Source organism: Athene cunicularia (assembly GCF_003259725.1).
Source record: "Athene cunicularia isolate RWA chromosome 6 unlocalized genomic scaffold, athCun1 chr6_part2, whole genome shotgun sequence".
NCBI lineage: Eukaryota > Metazoa > Chordata > Aves > Strigiformes > Strigidae > Athene > Athene cunicularia.
The window spans coordinates 6,462,192-6,484,058 of record NW_020799106.1 but is presented as its reverse complement, the minus strand read 5'-3'; the positions used below and the strand labels follow the sequence as shown (position 1 = coordinate 6,484,058).

General features: G+C 38.1%; 1 protein-coding gene across 5 annotated transcripts in view; it reads right to left on the bottom strand.

Moving 5' to 3' along the window:
- Positions 1-14,765: 14,765 nt before the first annotated feature.
- TET1 (tet methylcytosine dioxygenase 1) overlaps positions 14,766-21,867 on the bottom strand; it is a 65,659-nt gene continuing 58,557 nt past the window's right edge. For 4 of the 5 annotated variants that reach the window (XM_026851777.1, XM_026851779.1, XM_026851783.1 and 1 more), the window contains one exon: positions 14,766-21,348. In XM_026851777.1, the coding sequence (XP_026707578.1) occupies positions 20,207-21,348 (1,142 nt within the window). In that variant the 3' untranslated portion in view covers positions 14,766-20,206. The remainder of the gene's footprint in view (positions 21,349-21,867) is intronic. The other variant, XM_026851780.1, reaches the window with a different exon arrangement.

The following is a 21,867-nucleotide window of genomic DNA, read 5'->3' as shown; positions in this document are numbered from 1 at the left end:
GGCGGGCGGGGGGCGGGGCTGCAGGGCCGCCATCTTGCGGCTGGGCCTAGCGGCTCGGGCCGCGGCGCTGCCCCTCCTCTGCTCCGCTCTGGCCGCCGCAAGCGCGCTGCTCGACCTCCTCCCCCGCCCCACCAACGACTCGTAGCAGGCGTCAGTCTGGGCAGATGTCAGGTGCTTCTCCCACCATCTCATGCGCGCCTTAGTGCTGTAGGAAATGGGCAGCCCTCAGCCTGAAGCAAAGCCATGCGTGAGCTTCTGAATCGGAGAGCTGATATTTTATGTACAGAAGCATTCAGGTTGTTATGGGAGGGGGGTAACAGGTTCATCTGAGGCGAAGAGAGAGCAGAATCACCAGAGGGACTCTTGAGAGCACTTAAGCTGCTTTGAAACAGAAATTGCAGCCAGAAATCATTGTAGTAAGTAGTTCAGTAGTTCATGGGCAACAGCGATTTCCCCCTTGATGATATTATAAAGAGCCTTCCTTAAATAGTTTTTTACCCAAGTTTGCTTTGAGGTGGAATGGGTTATTAATGTTTGAGAGTAAAGTCAACACACTTTGTAAATGAAAATGGCACTTCAAAGTGTTGTATTGTCATTCAAAACAAAGTGATGGAATGAAATCTTGAGAGACAACAACATTAAACTCACTTGGCGGTGGGCTAGATTAGGAGGACAACTAGAGAAAGAAACAGGAGACCAGCAGATGAAAGTAAATTTCTGTCAGCATTTGGTACTCAGTAATACACAAAACCAGATCTGCCTTAGCCCTTTAAAGTATATTGAAAATTACATGAGGGTTTAGATGTTTTACACTAATCATTTTTAAATCCACACATCTTGAACCTTAACTGATGTCTCTTGCTGGCACAACTCCATCAAACTCAGTTGACTAAAGCAGAACCTGTACTTTTCAACCTGGAAATCAGATTAGAAGCTAAAAAGGTAACAGGACTCCTTCCCACACTACAAAATAAAAAGGACGGTGGCAAAATTGTATTAAAAAATAATTTTCAGTGAATGTCAATATATTTTATGAAGCAGCTCTGTTCTTCAGCCTTTTGGCCTAGGGCCTTTTTATCAGAGTATGCATTGTTCTTAGTGATGGTCTCAAAGAAAGCCTTAGAAGCTCATAAGAAACCACAAGCCTGATTTCCTGTACCTTAAGTAGAGTATTACCTCATGTACTTTCTCCTTCCACATACATATTGCTACCATTAGCTGGCAAATGTTGCTACTGCAATTTATAGCATGCTAATGACTCCTTTCAAATTCTTTAGGTCTCTGTATCCTCTTTTCAAGATAAACCATGCTGTTGTGATGAAGAACAGTTGTAATGGAAGATGCAGTGAAAAAATGTGAGCACTTGTAGTGTTTTTTCCCTAAGTATCTTTTAAGTACACTGGACAATTTCATCCAAAATTGATGGACAGAAATTTGAAAGCTACAACATTTCTACAAGTTACCTAAAAATAATGGTAAATTTGAGAAAAAATACAAATTAGAAGGCAAAAACCATAAAGCATATGCTGCTTCCAGTCTTCTTAGGGATTACAAGAGTTAAGAACAAGCTGGGGATATTGTGGAGAGAAATGATAATTTCTTAGAGTTTATAATCAAAGAGCATCACATGTATTTTAGTACAATCGGTACATTTAACAATGAATGGAAAAGCGCAAAGAAAAGAACTTTGGTATCAGGAAATGCTACATAGCATAAAATCTCATAGTTCATACTTTGAATCCCTGGCCTTTAGTACTCTGCTGCCTACCTTTTGCTCAGGAAAGTCATGAAGTTGATCTATGGCACCTTCTACAGTGGTGTACATGCTCTTTACCAACCAGTTTTTCTGGAATGAAAACATGGATATACCCTTTGAACAAGCTCAAGTGTATCAAATGAACAGGCTCATTTGATACTTGATGTGAAATACTGTTATTTTAAAAAGTTTAAAGCTAACAGCTTTCTGGTTTGTTTTTTAAGGATCCATGTTTAAAAGAGCTCTCAGAAACACTCCTTTGTATACCACTTAACACATTCATAGAACTAAATACATTTTCCAGCACCACAACAGTGCCCAGCATTAGTGATTCAGCACTGTAGAAGCAATAGCTAATACACGAAAAAGTATAAACACTGAAGTAGCAAGTAGAAGCATGTTGATCTCGAGACTGGGAGTAGGTGGAGTGCAGACTGAGAAGGGGATATCACAGGTCTCTAATGAGCATACAGGGTGTTTGAAAAGCTAGCATATGGCTTGCTTTGAGATAGAGGAGTTTCTTCATTAACTCTGCATATGGTATAAATTTTGGACCTGCACTGATGTATCTGCATTTGCCACATTATATTTGTTATTTGATGCAGTATCTCAGCTTCAGCTGAGAAAGAAAAAATAACCTGTAATTAATTTCAGATACACATTTGCCCTTAGTAAGGCTAATTACTCCAACTTCAGAACTCTGAGATGTTGAAGAAGCAGAAAAACATTTGAAATTAAAGAAATCTTTACTGTCTTCAGTGTGCCCTAAGATGTCTCATAACAGTGATTGTATCATAAACTTAACACAAAGTGAAGGTGTGTGCTGCAGGGGTTTTGCAATCTAAAAGAAATTACTGAGTATCAGCTGCAAATAATATTTGTCATTGCCTTTAGAAATGCCTTTAAATTCTACCTTACAGCCTTGGAAAAGTAGATGTCCTAGTTTTGAAATAGAGTGAAACAAGAAACTGTTGAAATGCTTGTCCTTCTTTTGAAAATGAGATCATGGGTAAGGTTGATTGTAAGGAAATGATAAGAACTGTATGCTTCAGAGGCAAGTTCTCCTATTACCTACACTAGCACAGATTGCTTCACTATTACCCTTTAAGAAATCACTATACATTATTAACATTATGTATGCAGTTTGACACCATACTAAATACATTATGGCTGAACACCTGTTATGTATTGTCCTTTATATAAAAATTAAGCACTTACCAAACACCTGTCACTACAGCAGCAACAGAGCCACTGTGATATTTCCTGCATCAGGTAGAACAAAACTAGTTTGAGATACCTTAGGTGCATGCTATGAAAGAAAAACGTACAAGAAATTGTGGAAGAGGCTTTTTTTTGGTTGAAGAAAACCAGACACAGGTTTAACTGTATTCATGCAATGTATTTAGAGGAATTAATTGAAGGACAAATTATGATCTTCTAATAAACATAGTTTTGACAATCTGTACAACTGAGAAGACACAGAAATTAGTGTTTCATACCAAACATGAAGCTACTGGACAGAAAACTAATAATGATCAGTAACTGGTCATATTATATCTGTCCAGCTAAATGTAAGACCTTTGCCAATTACAGGGAGATGGTTCACTCAATTTCAATGATGTAACTCTGATAATCAAAGATCATTACATTATGTTTTTTCATGTTCTTGTTGGAAATACATTTCCATGCATCCTGCTCAATTCCTGAGTTAACTTTCAGTTCTATACATGCAATTACTGGCACCTGCCCTTTGTAGCTGTTGATGGGTTTATTTATGTATTCCCATGAGAGAGTCAGAAAAGATCATTCAGAGATTCAAACACATTTGTACCTTTCTAGATATCCAGGAATACCTGATGGTAACAACAGTTCAGTTACTGGCTTTTTTAAGCTGTGGGAGCCAAGTGCAACATATAACTTTTTGAGCAAGTTATAATATTTTTCTTCTTGCACAAAAAAATCTGTTGTAGTCTTTATGAGGGTAGCATACGTATTGAAGCTTTACACTTTCTCAAACAGGACACATGAAGTTTATTAGATACTGCTATACAAAGTATTTGACAAAAGTGTTTCTGAACTGGCCAGACTCCTCAAGAACATAGGAGGGACATCACAGAGTGAAATCAACCTGATCAGGCTCAGTCAATTGCAAATAACATTTATTTGTTTGCTTTTAAGAGTCACAGGGTGAGGAAGGAAAGGCTTTTATGGTCTATTGGGACAAAATTAAAGGGGTTGAGAGAGGACTTCTGACAAAGTTTGAATTAGTATAAATGCTCTAGCATAAATAAAAATAAATTTAATTATTTTGAAGCTTATACACATCAGGAGCACAGGGAAAAATTTTCATCTTCATATAAGAAAAAATTTTTGCAGTGAGAACACTTAATCACTGGAAGAATCTCCCCAGAGATGTGGTGGAGTCCCCATCACTGGGTGCAGCTGGGCAGGGTACAAAATAATCTCCTCTAGACTCCTTTTTCCACAAAAGGTTGAACCAGATGATCTTCTGAGGTCTCTTCCTCCAGAGATCTATGAACATCACATACAATATATTTAAGTGGTAAAGTTTGCTGTCTAAGGGAATTGGTAGTGATTCGGTAAAATGATTTAAAGATCATGCTTTCAGGGAGCTCAGAGAAGAGGATCTCATCTCTTGGTGAAAGTCGTTAGCATTTGTTGATGTTGCAAAAGTAGTTGGAGATCCTGGAGTTGGAGAGTCTGTTAAAGGTCCTGTTTCTAGAATTTTTATGTAAGAACTTTTACTGAACAGGTTGTTTGTAGATTTTAATCAGAACATTCACCATCCTGGGTTAAAAACATTGCAGTCTTACAGTACAGAAAAAGAGCAGTACAGTCTGCATCCCCCTAAATACTGAATTTCTGCCACATCTCTGTTATATGTGTTTGTGAGACTGAATACACTTAGAACTATTTCCCTAAATTTAAATTAAGGATACATGTATTTGACAAGAGGTTGGTCCTCCCTATATTCAAGTTTGACCCTATGTCCTAGAGGCTGAATTCTAGAATATTTTACAGAGCATTGCACAGCTGTATGCATTGGTCTTACATGCAGAGGTTTGACCCAGTGTAATTATTAGGGGATTGCTCTTGATACAGCTCATTTTACGACCTCTGTATTCATGTCACTCACATCTCTAACACAGGAATAAGGATTTCTGCACTTTGCTGTAGTCTATAGAGATTAAATACAGCATTTAATCCCACTGTGATCTCAGTAAGTGGTACAATGTTTATTTACACTGAATTTAGAAGGTAAATGGAATGAACATCTTTACCAGGCACAGAAAGAAACCTTATTAAGGCTGGTAGGTGTTCATAGCTATAGCTTACCCTTAGTGAATATCTGGCACTACTCCTGATGCTGACAGATGGTAGGGCGGGGATGCTAAGGCATCCTTTCACTGAGGAACCCAGTGAACTCCATTGGAAGTACCAAGAACTAACTCTCAAATGAGCTTTAACAGTCTTTAGAGGTTTACAGAATGATTTAAAAGGTAGAACGAACTTGTCAATACTCCACAGCTGCATTGGGTATGATACGGTTCCTACAAATAATATCCCAATATATTTCACAGAAGGTTTATAATTGTCACTGTGATTGATAAGGGCGATATGGCAAGGGATAGATGACAAGGCTGGTTGAGTTCTGAAGAGTGCTGACATAGAACTGAAGCAACTCCCATCCTAACATACTCATGTCCAAAGCTGATTTATGAGCAAAAACATATATTTAGAGCAACAGTAGCATTTTTAGAAACTGATTTGAAATCAAGTAGAAAATATAAAATAATAGAAAAATCAGTCTGTTAACAGGACAGTGCTGCCCACAGTGACAGCTGGACTGGAAAGGGCTCTTTAGATGGAAGTGACGAAGGGCATTTCTTACAGAAATGCTTTAGTGCAGGCAACGGTCGTGGCAGTACAGAAAGGATGCCTGCTATTAAATGTAGCCTTGCTGTTACCTGAACTGTAGTTGTTGGCTGCAGTTACGGTATAAAACCTTCCACAGCCTCTGTAGTTAGATTAAAAAAGAAAAAAAGAGCTGAAGTGATACATAAAAATCTTCAGCTAAAAATCTGGAGCACAGACTAGATTCAAGGAAGAGACATATTTCTGCAAAAATAAGAAAAACTCTTACCAAGTTTCTGCTAATAACTTGGAGGATATTCTGAGGTAAATAGAAGAGCGAACAGATTGACAGTGGTGCCAAGATGAAATGTAACCTAAATACCGTTTTGGTGCCCTGTTAATGAGGCGGCTCACCACCACTGAGGTAGTTACTAAAAACGTTTCTAGTTCAGTTCTGTACTCAGATCCCTGCACAGAGGCCCGCAGGGTCTGTGTTGTTTACAGCTATTCTCCTGCCAACCCCACAAAAGTTTGGCTTTAATTCAGTTGAACCGATGCTTTGGCACAGTAATTTTATATAAACATCTAAATATCTTTTCCTAACTGAAAGTATAAAATACATTTTTTTTTTTCTTCTGAATACTTCCATTTGATGCTTTAAAATACAAAACAAAAATGTTCTTATGATTGAAAGGTGTATTAGAAGGAAACCCTTTTGAAAATTGTTTTGGATGATCATAGTTAATGTGAAATTTCAGAGAAACACATCTCTTGCAAAAGGCGGAATTCTCCTTTTGGAAAATGTAACTATCTTTTAAGAGTAATTTCTGAACTAAAATCAGACAGATTTGGTTTCAAATTTTATGACTTTTGGTTTTACTTAACCATTTAACATTTGAATTGAATCAGAAGTACTTACCTGACTCTTACCATTCTTAGGGGAATAAAGGATAACTCTTACCTCATGTTGGTTGAAGGGGAAAATAATTATTATGAATGTTAGTTTAATGTGAAACTTCCTGTCTGGGGAGAGCTATGATGTTTGGATCATTCCTCCTGATTCATGGAAGATAAAGGGCCGTAATTCATGTTGACCAGGGAGAATGGGAATAGCTGCCCTGCATAAGGGCATAGGGATTAAGGATTCCTTTCTTCTTTACCCAGCTGACTTGTATTCGAGTGCTTTGGGAGAGTCCTGCACACCTTTAAGGGGGCCCTGTTTTTCTAGGTGTATCAGATTTGACTGTGTGTATGAGAAAGAATTTCTCATGTATCTTCTTATAATCTTGGGGTAACCAAGCTGTATGAAAGACAGAGTAAATGCACTTCTATAGACAGGCAATAAAGAAGAGAGATCAGAGGAAAATTCCTGACCACCTTAGCTCTATTGCTTGAAAAGCAGGAGATTGATACTGGGGGAGCAGGGAACATCTTGAGAACTGCTGCGTGCAGTTAACAGCCCTGAGTAGTGCTTCTTCCAGTGTGAGAGGGCAAAGTAGAATAACTGAAACTAATATATGCCCAGATGCCATCGAATTTACATATAAAAGGCAATATGTACTCTTTGAGGTGATCCAGAGCCTCTAGCACTAGAAAGGCTTGACTGGTGAGCACCCTGCAGTAAAGCTTTCTTTTTTTCCTACGTAACTAGCCAGCTCTCACAAGAGCTACAGCCTAAGGAGGGTCGTTAAGCAGTGGCACACCTGAGCCACTTGCAGCTTCTTACCCTCATAGAACAGGATAATTTAACAGCCCAACAAATCTCACCCTTAATATTTGTAGCAGTTTAACCCAGATGAATCCTTACAGGCTTTCTGCTATTGTGGAAGCGAGTTAGGGTCTGTCGTAGAAGTGTTTGATTGAAGAAGCACAGGATTAGTACTTCATTTCTCTGAGGGGTTCCTCAAGCGCAGGGAGTCAGCCATCACCATGCAAAACCAGAAGTCCATGTGTAAAACAAAGTGGTCACAAGAAACTGAGCTGCCAACTTGTTATGCCACAGGAGGCAAAGGTTTCCCTGTTCTGAGATGAAAAACAAAGCTAAATTATGATGCCTCTAGCAGCAGTTCAGGACTACTTCAGGATCCAACAGCGAAGTGCTACCCAGATATGTTACGAATGAATGGAGGTGTACACATGATACAGTAGGGATTTTAAGTAATTCCTGGCCTTGTGTAAAACGACATTGACATTTTCAGGAATTCAGCGACCAAGAATTTTGTATAACTGGTATATATCATAAAAGCAAGAGTATCCAGAAGTAAGCAGACTGGGCAGGGAATTAAGAGGCCTATCTCAGGAATAGTGTGTATTGAAATAGCTGAGTTTAAATGCCCACATTTTAAATATTTTTTCAGTGTGTCTTAGATTAAAAAGAAAGATGGGTATTACTGGTAGTTATTTTATTTTAGACTATCTAGGCCATATCTTGAACCAAAACATTACTAATTGAAGCACTATCTTGCAGTTAGATTACTTTTGAATATGATGCTCATTCTGACGTAGAGATTTCACAGAAAGTCCAATATTTTGATAAATGCCCCTCTTGAAGCCGTAAAACAATACTATATAATAATATTTAACAACAGTAATCAGCATTAGCATTATTCAACAGCAGTAAAACCCTGCTGGTTTATGATCTTCCTCAGGTATTAGAGTACTGCAGAAATGTATAACTGTAGCACTAGCAAAAAAGTTTATCTTGCAGTTTAAACTGTTGCAACAGTTAATACTATTTTAATACGTATTGTAATTTAAGGCTATAACATCTTAAGGATTTAAAAGCAACCAACTGTAGTACATCATTAGTCTATTACCTGTATAACTTATAAAAGAAGTCCAAGACACGAGAAAGCACTGAAGCCACCTCCAGGTGTTGAGCTCTACGAGATAAACTCATGACTGGCAAACTTTCAGGGATGCCAGGGCAGGTAAATTGGGTTAGTTTTGCTCCCACAAGCTATGGGTGAAGCTGTGTTTTCGAATCTCTGTATGTAATATGCTGCATAATGTCTGAAAAAAATGTAGCCCTGACTGGGACCATGCTAACAGTGGAAATGCTGGGGGAGGCAATATGCAGTTGGCTCGCACTACCTGAGAGGGAGCTGGAAAATGTTTCTCATCGCTGTCTCTCCCTCGATAATGATGTTCTTGGGTCTGATCCCATCTTTAAGTGCCGTTCAAAATCCACAAGCTTTCCGAGACACCTGTGCTATAGGTTACAGACACTGGTATCAAATTGTGGAACGCGTAGCTCTGTTGAAAGAGTTGATAGTACGGTTTAGAGAAGGCCTGGGGCAAGCTGGGAGATGTTGCTATAAAAACCCAGTAACAATTATCCTCCAAGAGCAGCAAATGACATAGGAGGGCAAAGGCCTTCCTGCTGGATTAGCACACTGAGCTCCCAGGAACTGTATGCACCGTGTCACATAATGTGTGTATTTCTAGGCAATTACTGAAGCCTGAGGATAACAGCATTTTTCTCTGCCCTGTAGGAGACTCCAGTTATCTGGAAGATTATTGTAACAGCAGCTTTTGCTACTGCACTTACTGGAGAATGAAAAGAAGCAAATAGGGACATGCAGAGTTGTATTCCTCCTTTTCTTCAGATTTAAACAACAGGAATTCTGTCTAGTATTGTTCTGCACTAAAATGTCACATAGTAAGGCAGACTAGTGCTGAGGTCTGTTTTGTGTTGAGAAAAAACATACCCTCTGATTTGAAGCAAATAAAACCTGGACTGTTTCCACTGGATTGGAATTAAACCCCACAGTGATCCCTATAACCTTGCTCTGCCAGACAGGGCTGGTAGAAAAGAGACACTGTAGGTGTGTTTGCAAACCATTTTGTCCTTTTTGGTAAGAAGATTAAGTTCAGATTTTTCTGCCTGCTTTTCTTGGTGCACAGCTCTGCCTGGGACAAGGCAGTCCTGCGCGGAGCACAGGCAGACTGACCACAGGGACCTGAGCTGAAGGGTTTATACCCACCCCTTTCCACTGCAGAAACCCTGCTGACCTGGGGGAGCCAACTGGAGTCCTGTAGGGCTGAGTTAATTCACACATATATTTCTAAATTTAACAATGGTTATTAGTGGAAGGAGCAGAATTTCTGCAGGGTAGTTGGCTCCTAAGATGAAAATACTTTTATTAGCAATTATTTTCTTACTCCTCTCTTGCCAAGGTATTTCAGTGACTTGTTTTACTGACTATAGGACAAATTTTGTAAACAAACAGAATCTAAAGACTAGTAACTCCTTGGTACTGTCAGAACATCTTTGATCAGGTTCTTATCACCCTCAGATACGCTGCAAGACTAGACTATTTCTAGCTTTAGAATCACTAATTTTTAAATTTGTCTAAAATTTCAAGCCATGTAATCACTTTAAATTGGGCATAGATGTAGCATTATATGCTGTATTATGAAGCAGGGCATTAACTTTTCCAAGTTGTATGGTACAGGCTCTTCTGGCCTAAATTTTTAGTCTTTACGTACTTCAGCATCACTTTGTTTTGGTTTGTTTGGGGAAATTACTTTCTTTTCTTTCTCAAAGCATCTTACAAGAAGAAATGCATGAAAAATGAGGAAAGAAAAATTAGACGACTAAGTGCAAAATAGAAGTATAAAATTTATTTAAAACCACCCACAAAGTTCTGTGTAATCAGGAATGATACAATTTGTAATAGTCTTTTTAAAAACTCATGACAAGATTTAAAATATATTTTCAATTACAGTATTCATTTAGCCTTATTCAGTTAGGACAATAAAAAAAAAAAAAAAAGAAAGTTTACGTTCTAAACAGATGAGACACACAAGAAAAATAGAACAGAACAGACAATTTCCACAACAACAATTTTTACATGTATGTTTCAATACTAGTATCAACATTTCAATGCATCTTGCTACATAAACATGAAATCATGTACAACAACTGCTTGCACCAAAAAACATAGCTTAATTAGATCTTTCAAGTAACATGCAGTCACAACTCACAAGTCTTCAAGTACTGCTGGTAAGGGTTCCCTTGTCTGCAAAGAAGATTTTAAGGTTCAGTTTCTCAGCTAGTGTAACTCTTCACAGCTCCACCAGCCTCGTGAAGCTATGCTCAGTTATACTAGGAAAGAATCAGGCCCCAAATGTTTTTTGAGAAAAGAAGTCATTTTTATACTTTCTCCTGTAAATACTGTGACATAATGAAGTGCTTTTTCTTTCTGATTTTTTTCTCCCTGTACATCATCTTTTGTTTAAGAAAAGTTAATTTTATGTTCCAGATCTAAATACAGTAGGTTTTTAACTGGAAATAATCCAAAACCTCAAATTCAAAGTCGAAAAATAAAAATCAAATGCATCCCAAAGAAAAAGAGAAAAAGAAAGAAAGAAAAACAAGAAAGAGAGAAGGAAAGAAAGAAAATGCTGACCTTTTTATTTTTGCTTTGGCATACTGTTAATCTTTTAATGTTGTAAAGAAGGAAAGAATTCATTAGCCATAGCATTTCAGTCCAGCGTGTCCTTACATATTAATGTTCTTTCTTACGACAGCAAATTCTGAACAGTATTTATGACCTGGTAGGATATTGCCACATTATGAAGAGCTGTCCCTTTCAAACTGAACAAATAATCATTGAATAATTAACTGTTAAAGACTGAAATGTTTGAACCTTTGTATTGGTTAAAACTGGCTTTCTTTTAGCAGTATTGGATATCACATTTGTTTTTCTTGCCTACAGTTATTTTTTCATTTTGAGGACAAGCGATTCCTGAAGTTCAGATGCTGCCTTTTGAGTTGCATGGATTAGAGACTGGCATTTACCAAGTTAGTACCAAATCTGTTCTCGTTAGGCTCTGCGGTATCACTGCAGTTTAGAAATTTAAGAATGAGAATATATTTCCTTTTCCTCAAGCTTTTTTTGAAAGAGAAGTTTGCATGGCATTGCATTTCATAACTGCAATGTAGTGGGGCTTGATGCTTACATAAAGCTTCCACTGGCAGCAAGGGAAGCTCTGCATGACTCAAGCACACAGGGTGGTGCCAACAGTTTCACTGCTGAGTATCGCCACAGTTAGGGCAGTCAGAAAACGTTGGCTTTTGGCTTTGCATCTCAAAAACTCACCCCAGTGTGACAACACCACACAATACTGCCTGCACACCCTGTTGGGTCTTAAAGCAGAAACGAACAGAGTTCAGTGGATTGTCACAACCCCATTTTATATAATCAAGTAAAAGGGATCGAGTTATGATGAAGGGAAACCAGAAAAATTTTAAGAAAAACTACCAAAGCTTAGAAATAGTATCATGGACAATTCTGTGAGATTTCTGGCCAGGCCATTACCTAGAGGTACAAATCTTTTACCACGTTCTCTTTGTAAAGTGTAGGGAAAAGGGCAGTCAATATAAGTAAATACTTAAACCTGGTAAAAACCAAGCTAGTTTCTTTTCAGCCTGTATTTCTAAACTAAGAACAATCTGGATATTACCGGCCAGTATGTGCACAGTAGGGATCTCATGAAATCGATTTCAGATGATTGTACAAATCAGTCATTTGGTAACAGTTTTGATTTATACTACTGACCTTTTATACCATTATCAGTGTAATGGGATACTCTGAAGGATGCAGGCCAAATCGACATCTGTTTAAGGCCCCTTTATCCTTTTAATAGGATGCAAAGGACAATAGCATAAGTGAGAATCAGGGCCTTCAATCTTATTTTAAGACGACTCCCAAACCCTAGACCCTTTGCCATTACAATATTATAATAAAAATACAGTTATACATGTAAAATATTGATCAGGTCACAAAACTTTCCACAACAGTATAAAAATGTTCTGTGGCAACAACTGCAATACTGAACATCAAACTAGCAGTTCCCTTGCTCCACTGCAGCAGCACTTCTTTGGAATACACTTCATCTGCTATAACTGGTAACCTCTGCAGATTAACTGCCAAATCTGCCCTCCTTCTTACGTAGGTTGTTTTTTGAGGTCTACACCTGTGTCCTCTTACTTTATAAGGAAAGCGGGTAAGGTGTGCAAAGGGTTGAAAACAGCATTGTTAATCTGTCACCAGAGCGAGCAAGTCACCTTCATGTGAAGTTATTCAGAACCCCAAGTCCTGCATTCACTGCAAGTATGCTGCTGGAAGATTCTAGCATTTTAATCTAAGCGTGTGTGGAAAAATTAAAGGTAATGGTCCAGTAGAAGAAAAGAGAAAAATATACTGTTGTGGGAAGAATTAAGGATACAGCATCAAGAAGTGCCTGTATCTTTCAAAACCAGAATTACGAATATGTGGTTAAACACTGCAAACAATGTTGGGATGATGAACTGGGGAACTGGACTGAAAAAAGGATCCTGAAGTCTTTGACTTGGAAAGAGAAAAACAGTGATGCTGACACCCCTACACCCTTTCATAAAAGGCAGTAACTACTTATTTTCTGCTCAAGCTCAATCAATTCCACTTGCTGCTACAGATTAAGAAAAAAATAATAAATTACTGTTCCACTCTTTTTTCCAAGCAGTCCTATGTTAGTTAGGGTATTTAACTTAAGTAATACTTGGGTTCTCACAAGAACTGTGACTGATCACTGCACAGGGGTATAACCAGAAGATGTGAAGGAACACTCCTGCTCTTGTAACTGTGCAGGGTCTGCAGCATCTGTCTCATGTCGAGATTTGAGCGGAGCTGGGAACTCGAAAGAAAAGAGAGCATTCCAGAGATGCTAGCAACAGATGCAAAATCCTTGTGCTCTGAGAAGATATGACTTCCCCTTCTCAGGGGGCGAGCAGTTTTCTGGACTTACAAAGTCTCTTTTGTTTGGCTGCTTGCAGATGTAAGAATAGAATAGAAAAATTACATCAAGAAATCTGAAAATTAACTGCAAAAATGATTATTTGATTTAAAAAGTAAGAAAACACTGACTGTGACAGATAATGAATTGTACCTCTTTCTTGGAATGAAAAAAATCTCCAACTGCAATATTCTAGACTCCCTATGAGAGAATATAAAGATAAAAAAAACCCCCTAGAACTGTCAAATAAAAGATGACAGATTTTGGAAGAGTCACAAGGACAATAAATTCTTATGATATTCCTGAGATGAAGACTGGCTGATTTACATACAAAGCAGCGACAGTGTGCGTGGGGAATTCACGAGCAGGCTGACAGCTATACTGCTGATGCCGAGCACTGAAGCAGATCTGCAGAGGGACACAAAGAACTTCTGGAGTAGCCACAAGCATTTAAAGCATTCAGCAGCAGGTTAAAATGTCATCTGTGAAAGTAGCTAACTGCAGCAACAGCCGAGCCATAAAGAGACCATGGAGTAAGAAAGGTGGCTGTAGCATTGAATGTCTTCTGTACAGAGTAGCAAGCAATACCTACTAACCAACGCTAGTCAAATTAAGTGTTGTTCAGGGAGACAACACAGCATTACGTAGAATTAAGTTCATAATTTAATCAAGCATGTAAGTGACAGTATTAAAATTTTGCTCACTCGTCTAAGATAACCAAAAATGTTTTGATAGGGAAGTAATAAACACAAGACATATTTTCAACTACACTTTAGAAGAAATGATCCGTACGTATACTGGTGCCTGATGAGACGCTACTGTTAGAAATCCTTAGTCTTTGAGAAAACCTCAAGTATAAAACTCTTTCCTTTATGTAATTATCATTTTGCAGCAACATAACTAGAGCAGCATGTGAACAACTTGTGGAAACTGACTAAACATCAGGTAATTCCAGAAGACACAGAAGCCAGTTTCTGTCCTGTTCCACTAAGCAGCCACATCCTCAGGACTTTTGACACTGGCTACCCTATTTAAGATTAAAGGAGAACATAAATGTGTTACAGCCTAAATAAAAAAAGCTTAAGAATTTGAAGATAGATGTGCCCCCAAAAAAGTGTCAATATGAAGAAGTACCCTGGCAGCTACAGTAAGTGTGCAGAGGAGGCTCAAAAGCCAACAGCACCTTCACAGCTTTGCCTGTGACTTACCACGGTGTGTGTCCCATGGGCTTCCCATATTCTCCATCCTGATCGTGGGAAGGAGCAGCAGACTGGTGGTGACAGCAGTGCTTGCAACCTTGTTCGTCTACACAGACTAAAGAAACGGTGACCAACTCTCTCCCTCCTCTTTATGTTTTTTTTTTTCCTTAAACCAGTATATGCAGGCAGAAAGCAAATGAGATTACTGTCTCCAGAGGAACTGTGGAAAGAGGCGAATTTGTACATCTATCCACAGCTGTGTGACATGAGACACATCCTTACCGGTTAGAAACAATGCCCTAACACAGACACTGCAGCGCAGCACTGACACTCCCTCTACACTTCCTCCTGAAAGTCAGAGCAACACCCGATAAAACTAAGAAAGCAGCCAGAATTTCCAAACGTGATTGGACTGTTCCTCATCTCTAGTTCTGTTATTTAAGATCAGATCATAGACAGCATCATGGGTCACAGCTGAGCAGACACCGTTCACACAGGAAATAAAACAATTTTATGGAAGATATGTCACAAAGACCCTAATCTGAATTTTAGTGACCACAACAGACCCAAAAGAGAGTTTGTTCAACACTGCCTGAATGTACTTGCTGTCAACATATACAAAGTGTAGAAGCAGATGTAAATTTAGGGTTTTTTATATATCTGAGGGCACAGTTATTTCCTCCTGTTAACCTAGAAATTACAAGACTTCCATAGGAAAGAGAAGAATCATACATATATATATATATATATATATATATATATAAAAATGGATGACAAAGCTGATGACTGCTTGATAAAAAGAGGTTAATTTCACATCAGAGACTTTTCATGGGAAGTGAAAGGGCAAGACAGACCCTACATTTTAAATATAAACCCACAAAGATGCAGTTTCACTAGCATATTTCCCTGCTAACCTCTCATCCAACAACCTATCGGATAAGAAAAATCAAAAAAACTGTCAAAAGCACAAGCCTGAAGGTGGTCTCAAACGGACTTGTCTGCATGCCTGAAACTTGAGGTGAAAGTATCATGTCTCTCTACAGACCTTGAATCACACTTCTCATGCTACAAACAATATAACCTCTGTGTTTAACCAGAAGTACAACATTTACTCCAAATCTCTCCCCATCTGTCCTTGCAAAACCTGTTAATTGTAGGGTTACAAGGGCCTGAGCCAGCACAGACTTTGGTCAACTGTTACTCACATCCATCCAGTTAAATATGAAAATTGCCTGAAAGCTTGATGAATGAGCACATTGCAGTCAGCAGGGCTGCAGCAAAAACAGGACTCAAATGTAACCCACCAAATTTAGCGTAATACTGCAATGATATTAAAAAGGTCTTTAAAAAACCCAAACAGCTGTACATTACAAATAATCTTAAGTACCAACAAAGTTGTCATTTACTCATGCTTAACACAAAATGTTGCTTAAGATAGTACAGTTATTTCCTGTTCTAAGTCATAGGTAAGATAAAGACTTTTAACAGCAGTTATTCCTAAATTAGCTTAGAAAGTCCTTAAAAAAAAAATAATCTGAACACAACTGTTACAGGTAGAAAGCCACAAGTATCTGTAAGTTCACAGAACCATAGAATGGTTTGGGTTGGAAGGGACCTTAAAGATCATCTATTAAGTTCTTAAAAATATTTTTGGATCTTGTGACTAAAATATTTATAGAAATAATTTTTTCTATTTTCTGTAATACAATAGCATGTTACAAATCAGTAAGCGGCAGAGAAACTGCACAATAAAATTCACTGCGTCACTGGGCACGACTGCAGTACCTCCAGCAGGGACTGGGGGAGTCCAAGAGAGCGGCTCCTGCAGAAAGCACTGCTCCTTCCCTCCAGGGGGAAGGGGGGTGGCACTGCCGGGCCCAGGGAGAAAGGGACAAGAGACTTTCCTTCTGGGAAGCCAGAGGTGTCCCATGCTGGATCACGACAGTTTTTGCTCGTGTGCTGTGAAATAGGGTCAAAAGACAACCACACCCCACCACCAGCCCGCACCTGAACCCAGTTTCTGGCTTTTCACCCAGGGCACAGTGCCAGCTGTTGGAAACCAAGTGAAATATGCAGGTCTGCCCCAGCCAGCTACCTTAATTTTAGACCCAGCTCAGGCCTGATGTGGCCATCCTGGGAGGACTTTGTTACGGGGTAAGAGCAAATGACAAGTGGTTGTGTGGGCTGCAAAGGAAAGCAACAGGCCCACAGATTTGCAAATTTTAAGAGACAAATACTGTTATAAAATTATAACCTTACTCAAAACAACATAATTGGCGTACAAGACTGATAAATATTCTGAAATGTTACAATAAATAGCACACAGTTGTAAAAACAGTAAATAGATGCATTTTCTATACTGCAGTCAGCAATAGAAAATATTAGCTTCTCAAATCACAACCTGCTGTGTGCCACAGCAGGAAATAAAAGTGGCCAGCTAACCTGCCTGCTAGGTACATGTTGAAAAAGTAGTTACGTGATAGACAGCCAAGGAAAAGAGCACCACAAATGACATTTTATTGTATAGATGATATATTTTTCTCATGTAAGTAATCTTAATAAAGTTGTAACTGTGAGTTTTAGCACCTACCAGTTAATAGCATTAACTATTATGTTACGGTATGCTTTTCTCTGTTAAAATTACGATTTGAATAAAGGTAGACCTGGACTTACTGACAGTCTACCGGGGCAGTCACTTAGGCAGTGACTTGCCAGGGGTGATGTTTGGAGGTCTCCTTTTAGATCCACCTTGAAGTTTCTCACTTCTTTGAGGGAAGCTGCTGGTTTTTCAATGGAACATTTTTATCTTGAAGTTTCTAATCGTACATAAGTTAAACATGGGCATTTATAGGGGAAGATTCAAGTAAAAATGATCCACTTAAAATGTTCCGATCATTAAAAAGTCAAAGAGATGGCTCTAACTTACTCATTTTGTGCGGAAAAATTGTAATTCACATGAGAGTGCTGAATGAGGAATGATTTTTTTTTTTCAATTTCCTTTTATAGAAACTAAAGCTATCAGCGCTATCAGTGAAACCAATAAACTAATCTGTTGTGTAAATGATGGATCATGGTGTCGGACAAGGGTTTTCAGATAGCAAATACATGAATGGAACAGCTAGAGAACGTACAGTACTACTTACTGTATGGACAGCTGGGATTCTTACTAATCTTCGGCTCACCAAAAATATACAAGTTTTAAAATGGAAATCTAAGGCACACAAAATACCATAATGATTTGATGTATACTGTATATTACATAGTCAAGAAGCATAAAACTGCTGGTACAAAACGATGGCATAATATTGGTCTTGTTTTATTATTATTTACAATCCCTTCATATCCTCTATTTGAACTAATATTAAGCTTTGAACTAAAATTTGCAGCATACCCGGTTTTTACAAATTTTACTTAAAATAGGTAAGATACAAAGAATGGGTTCAATTCGGCCATCCTCTGCCATCAACATTTTTGTTAATTCCGACAGAAATCTGTAGAACTGAACCCAAGGTCATTACATAGTGATTGCTACTTCAGACCTTGCTCCTGCAAACACTACACGTGTGCACTTTAACAATAATACAGGAGAACAGTCTCAGGGACCTACAGCCGCATTTAAGTATTTGTAGCACCAAGGTCCTAACTGGCACTATGTGTTAAAAATACAATTTATGTACTTTTCGTACCAAAACTGTAAATATAGCGCTTACAGTTCAACTTTTTAAGGAAAAAGCACCTTGTCTAGGTTTTAAATAAAGCAGATCTAGATAGTTCATATTCCTCTGTTACAGCACCACTACATTATAATATTATCAAGTATATTATTAGTATATTTTCGCACTGGAGAACTCTGACCTCGTTCTACCTACAGGTGACCCAGCCGGGGAGGACTCCGAGGCAGATTTAAGGTACAGCTTCGTCTCTGGGGCCTGATCCTGCAGCTCTGAGTCACGAGAGGAGTCCTGGCCTGAGCGGGCCCCTCCTGGCTCTGACTGGGCAGGTATGGCTACGCAGAGCTGTGCTCACGGAAGAAGTTGCAGGATGAGGTCGGTCCTTAGCTAACGTTGTCATTTGGTAATTTGTTTCAATAAATAAATTTTAAAAAGAAATACATAGGAGAGGAGAATCAGAAAGAAGAGTGGGATGCTACAGTATTTAAAAGCAATGGAGTGTCTGTTTTTCCTCTGGTTTAGCAAATATTCTTTTCATGATATGTCACTTTTTCAACAGAAATGGAGAACATAACTTTCATATGTTTGGAAGGAAGAATACAACCCTTTCTAGATGAAATGTATAAATCACTAAAAAAAATTTACAAAACATTTTTGTAAAAAAACTGAACTTAGAAAGCTGGTGAATATTACAGATAGGTTATTCTTAATGAAAATTTTTCTGTTAAATATTAGAAATTTCATACTTTTCCAACACTTCCTTTGTATTTTCCCCAAATTATTATTTTTTTTTTTCCAGAATAGAATAAGGCAACTCTAGGGGGTATTTTTTTAATCCCAAAACAATCCTACCCCTGAGGCATTAGGAACATTTGGTTGTTTTGTTAACTTATAATGCTCCAAACGAATGAGACTTATGCACTTATTGCTCAAAGAAATCTTAACAAATGCTGCCTTTAAAAAACCAAATAAATTCATAACTCCTAATATCAACACACTTATTGACAAGACGTCTCCTAATTCCATGTTTGTACACTCTCTTCAAAACAATAAAATGTTTCTGTATAATTGTTGTTTATATGCAACATAAAATCTTCGATGAAAAAGGGCAAGTCTAAAAACAATCACATATGCTATTAGCATACATACTGCAGCTGTAACAATATGGAACTCTACACAGCAAGAATAAAATGATTTCTTCTGTAGAGTATGCACAAACCTTAGACAATATGATCCTTATACTATACTATTTCAAGTTAATTTTAAAAATAGAAAGTGCTTTTAAAATATATATTTACAGCTTAAAAACAACTTCCAGCCATCATTACCAATAACTTCATTTCATACATAATGACAAATCTAGAGAAAAAAATTCATTGGTTTTCTAAAAGATTTATCTGTAATTTGGACTATATAGCAATGGTTGGAAGTTGTTAAAGCAATGGCACCATGAAGTAATAATTCAGCTTATTTATTTTGAACTGTTTGATGTGGTTAAGCACCAAGAGCTGTGTAGAGCTATTACTGTATAACTTGATTTAACACCATAAAATGTGAACCTGTTAAAATCCCTATAAATGATTTTTTTGTAGTAAACAGACTTGATTTAAAGCACCAAAATATAAATTCCTAAAGGTAATAAACTGAATGATTCAATCAAGGTTAATAACCTAAACAAAATCTTTTTTAGAATGTATTAAAACTATACAACTTTTTTTTTTTTTTTTGCTTAAAATGTGCTTGAGCACCACCAAATGTTAAAGTCACAGTTTAAGAAGAAATCCCCCCCCCGCTTTTTTTTACCTCAGCCTTAAAATGGTTGAGATGAGCAAATAGTAAACGACACGAGACTTGTTCTTTAACAGCACCTTAAAGAAACACTGTGTAACACTGCACCAAGAGGAGGCATTTGATACTAACCCCTATGCCCAATGGTTGTAAGGCCCTGCAACTCGTGTAAGGGCATAAGAAGATACCGTTATTACATTATCCTTAGTTACTGTCAATGCTCTGCGTGATGGAATTTGGTTGAACTCATTGTCTTCATAAAAAATATCTCTGTTTTCACTTGTTTGCTTTGTTTTCCTGCTGCTAGAGTTTAGTTCAGTATTCTCCATTCCTAATCTTTCTGCTTCTTTTTCTTTTTCTTTCGCCCTCTCAGCCATCTTTGCTTCCCACATGGCTAAACCATGTTTTGGCTCATTTAAATTTTTGTGTTGGTAGAAAACTAAAGAAATTCTTGTGGGATGATTGCGGTTGGGTTTTTTAATAGGTGTGGTGGCATGGAGTTCACGTCTTGCACATTCAATTAAGATAGAACCATGAGAAGGTGCCACAGCAACCCCGCCAATGTCATCATCCAAAAAATTGTGCTCGCTGTCTGACCACATTTCCTCAGCTTTTTCTTCAGAATCAGTCGGTTGTCCCAGTGCACTGTTTTGCTTTTCGTCACCACAGTCAAAGTCACACATCTGTTCTTGATGGGAGCTGCCCTTTTCCATCGGGCATCCACGGGAACAGTCAGCTGCGTTTCCGACGGCATCCTTTGCCGGCGAGCTTAGCGGCACTGACAGATCACAAGAGCTGATCATCTGTGAAGAAGGAGAATTGTCTAACTGAAGCTGACAATTCTGGTTGTCTGGCTGATGTTCAAGTATAGTGGGCAGGGGGTCTTTATGGGCTGGGGGGCCTGGAGCAGTGACCTCTGGAAGAACCGGTGGCACACCATTCATCTTATCATTCAGCAAAATTCCAGTATAATCTTTGACCGACACATCAAAGTTCTTACAATTAACATAAGGTGTCACATGAGGTTGCTTACTACTGCATTCAAAATACCCGTAGGGAACTGAAAAATCTTGTTGAATATTAGTCACTGCTGTTATGCCAGGCTTATGTGCTAAAGATGAATAAGGATGTAAACCATCCACCTTAAAGGGGGAGGAAGCCGTATACTGCTTTAATAAAGAACAATTTTTAGTAGTGTTTGAAGTATGTTTCATGGCATAGAGGTGATCAGAAGTCTCCATTTTTATTCCAGGTTTTAAAGCATCTGTTTTGTTCCCTAAAAAAAATGCACACCAAAGTGTAAGTACTTTTCCTCACTTAATAAAATAAATATTTTATAAATATTTTCATACTTGCTTTCTAATATGAGATATACACAAGGACTAGAGATTTTTCAATTATTTTTTTTTAAGCTTTTTAGGAATATCTCTATAACCTTAAGTACAGACATAATAACCTTGCTGAGTTAACACCTTAACCTTTTCCAGTCAGACTGCTGGTATATAGAAAAGTATTTCACAGAGGGATGAAGAAAATAAACAGATAAAATGAAATAAACACTCAGTCCCGATTCACACAGCCCAGTTCTACACAAGTGCTTCCCAGCAGCTGACTGCTGGCCTCAGCACTGCCCAGGCTAGCAGGAAGCACTGTGTAAAAGTTTTTACATAATTGGTGAAATTTACTCTGTCTGAAATCGAACATGAGAAACAATTAAAATTCTTGGCTGCCTTAACCCTTATGATCGAAGGAAAAAGTGTGTTTACAGATCTTGTCCTTTAATGAATTACAATGG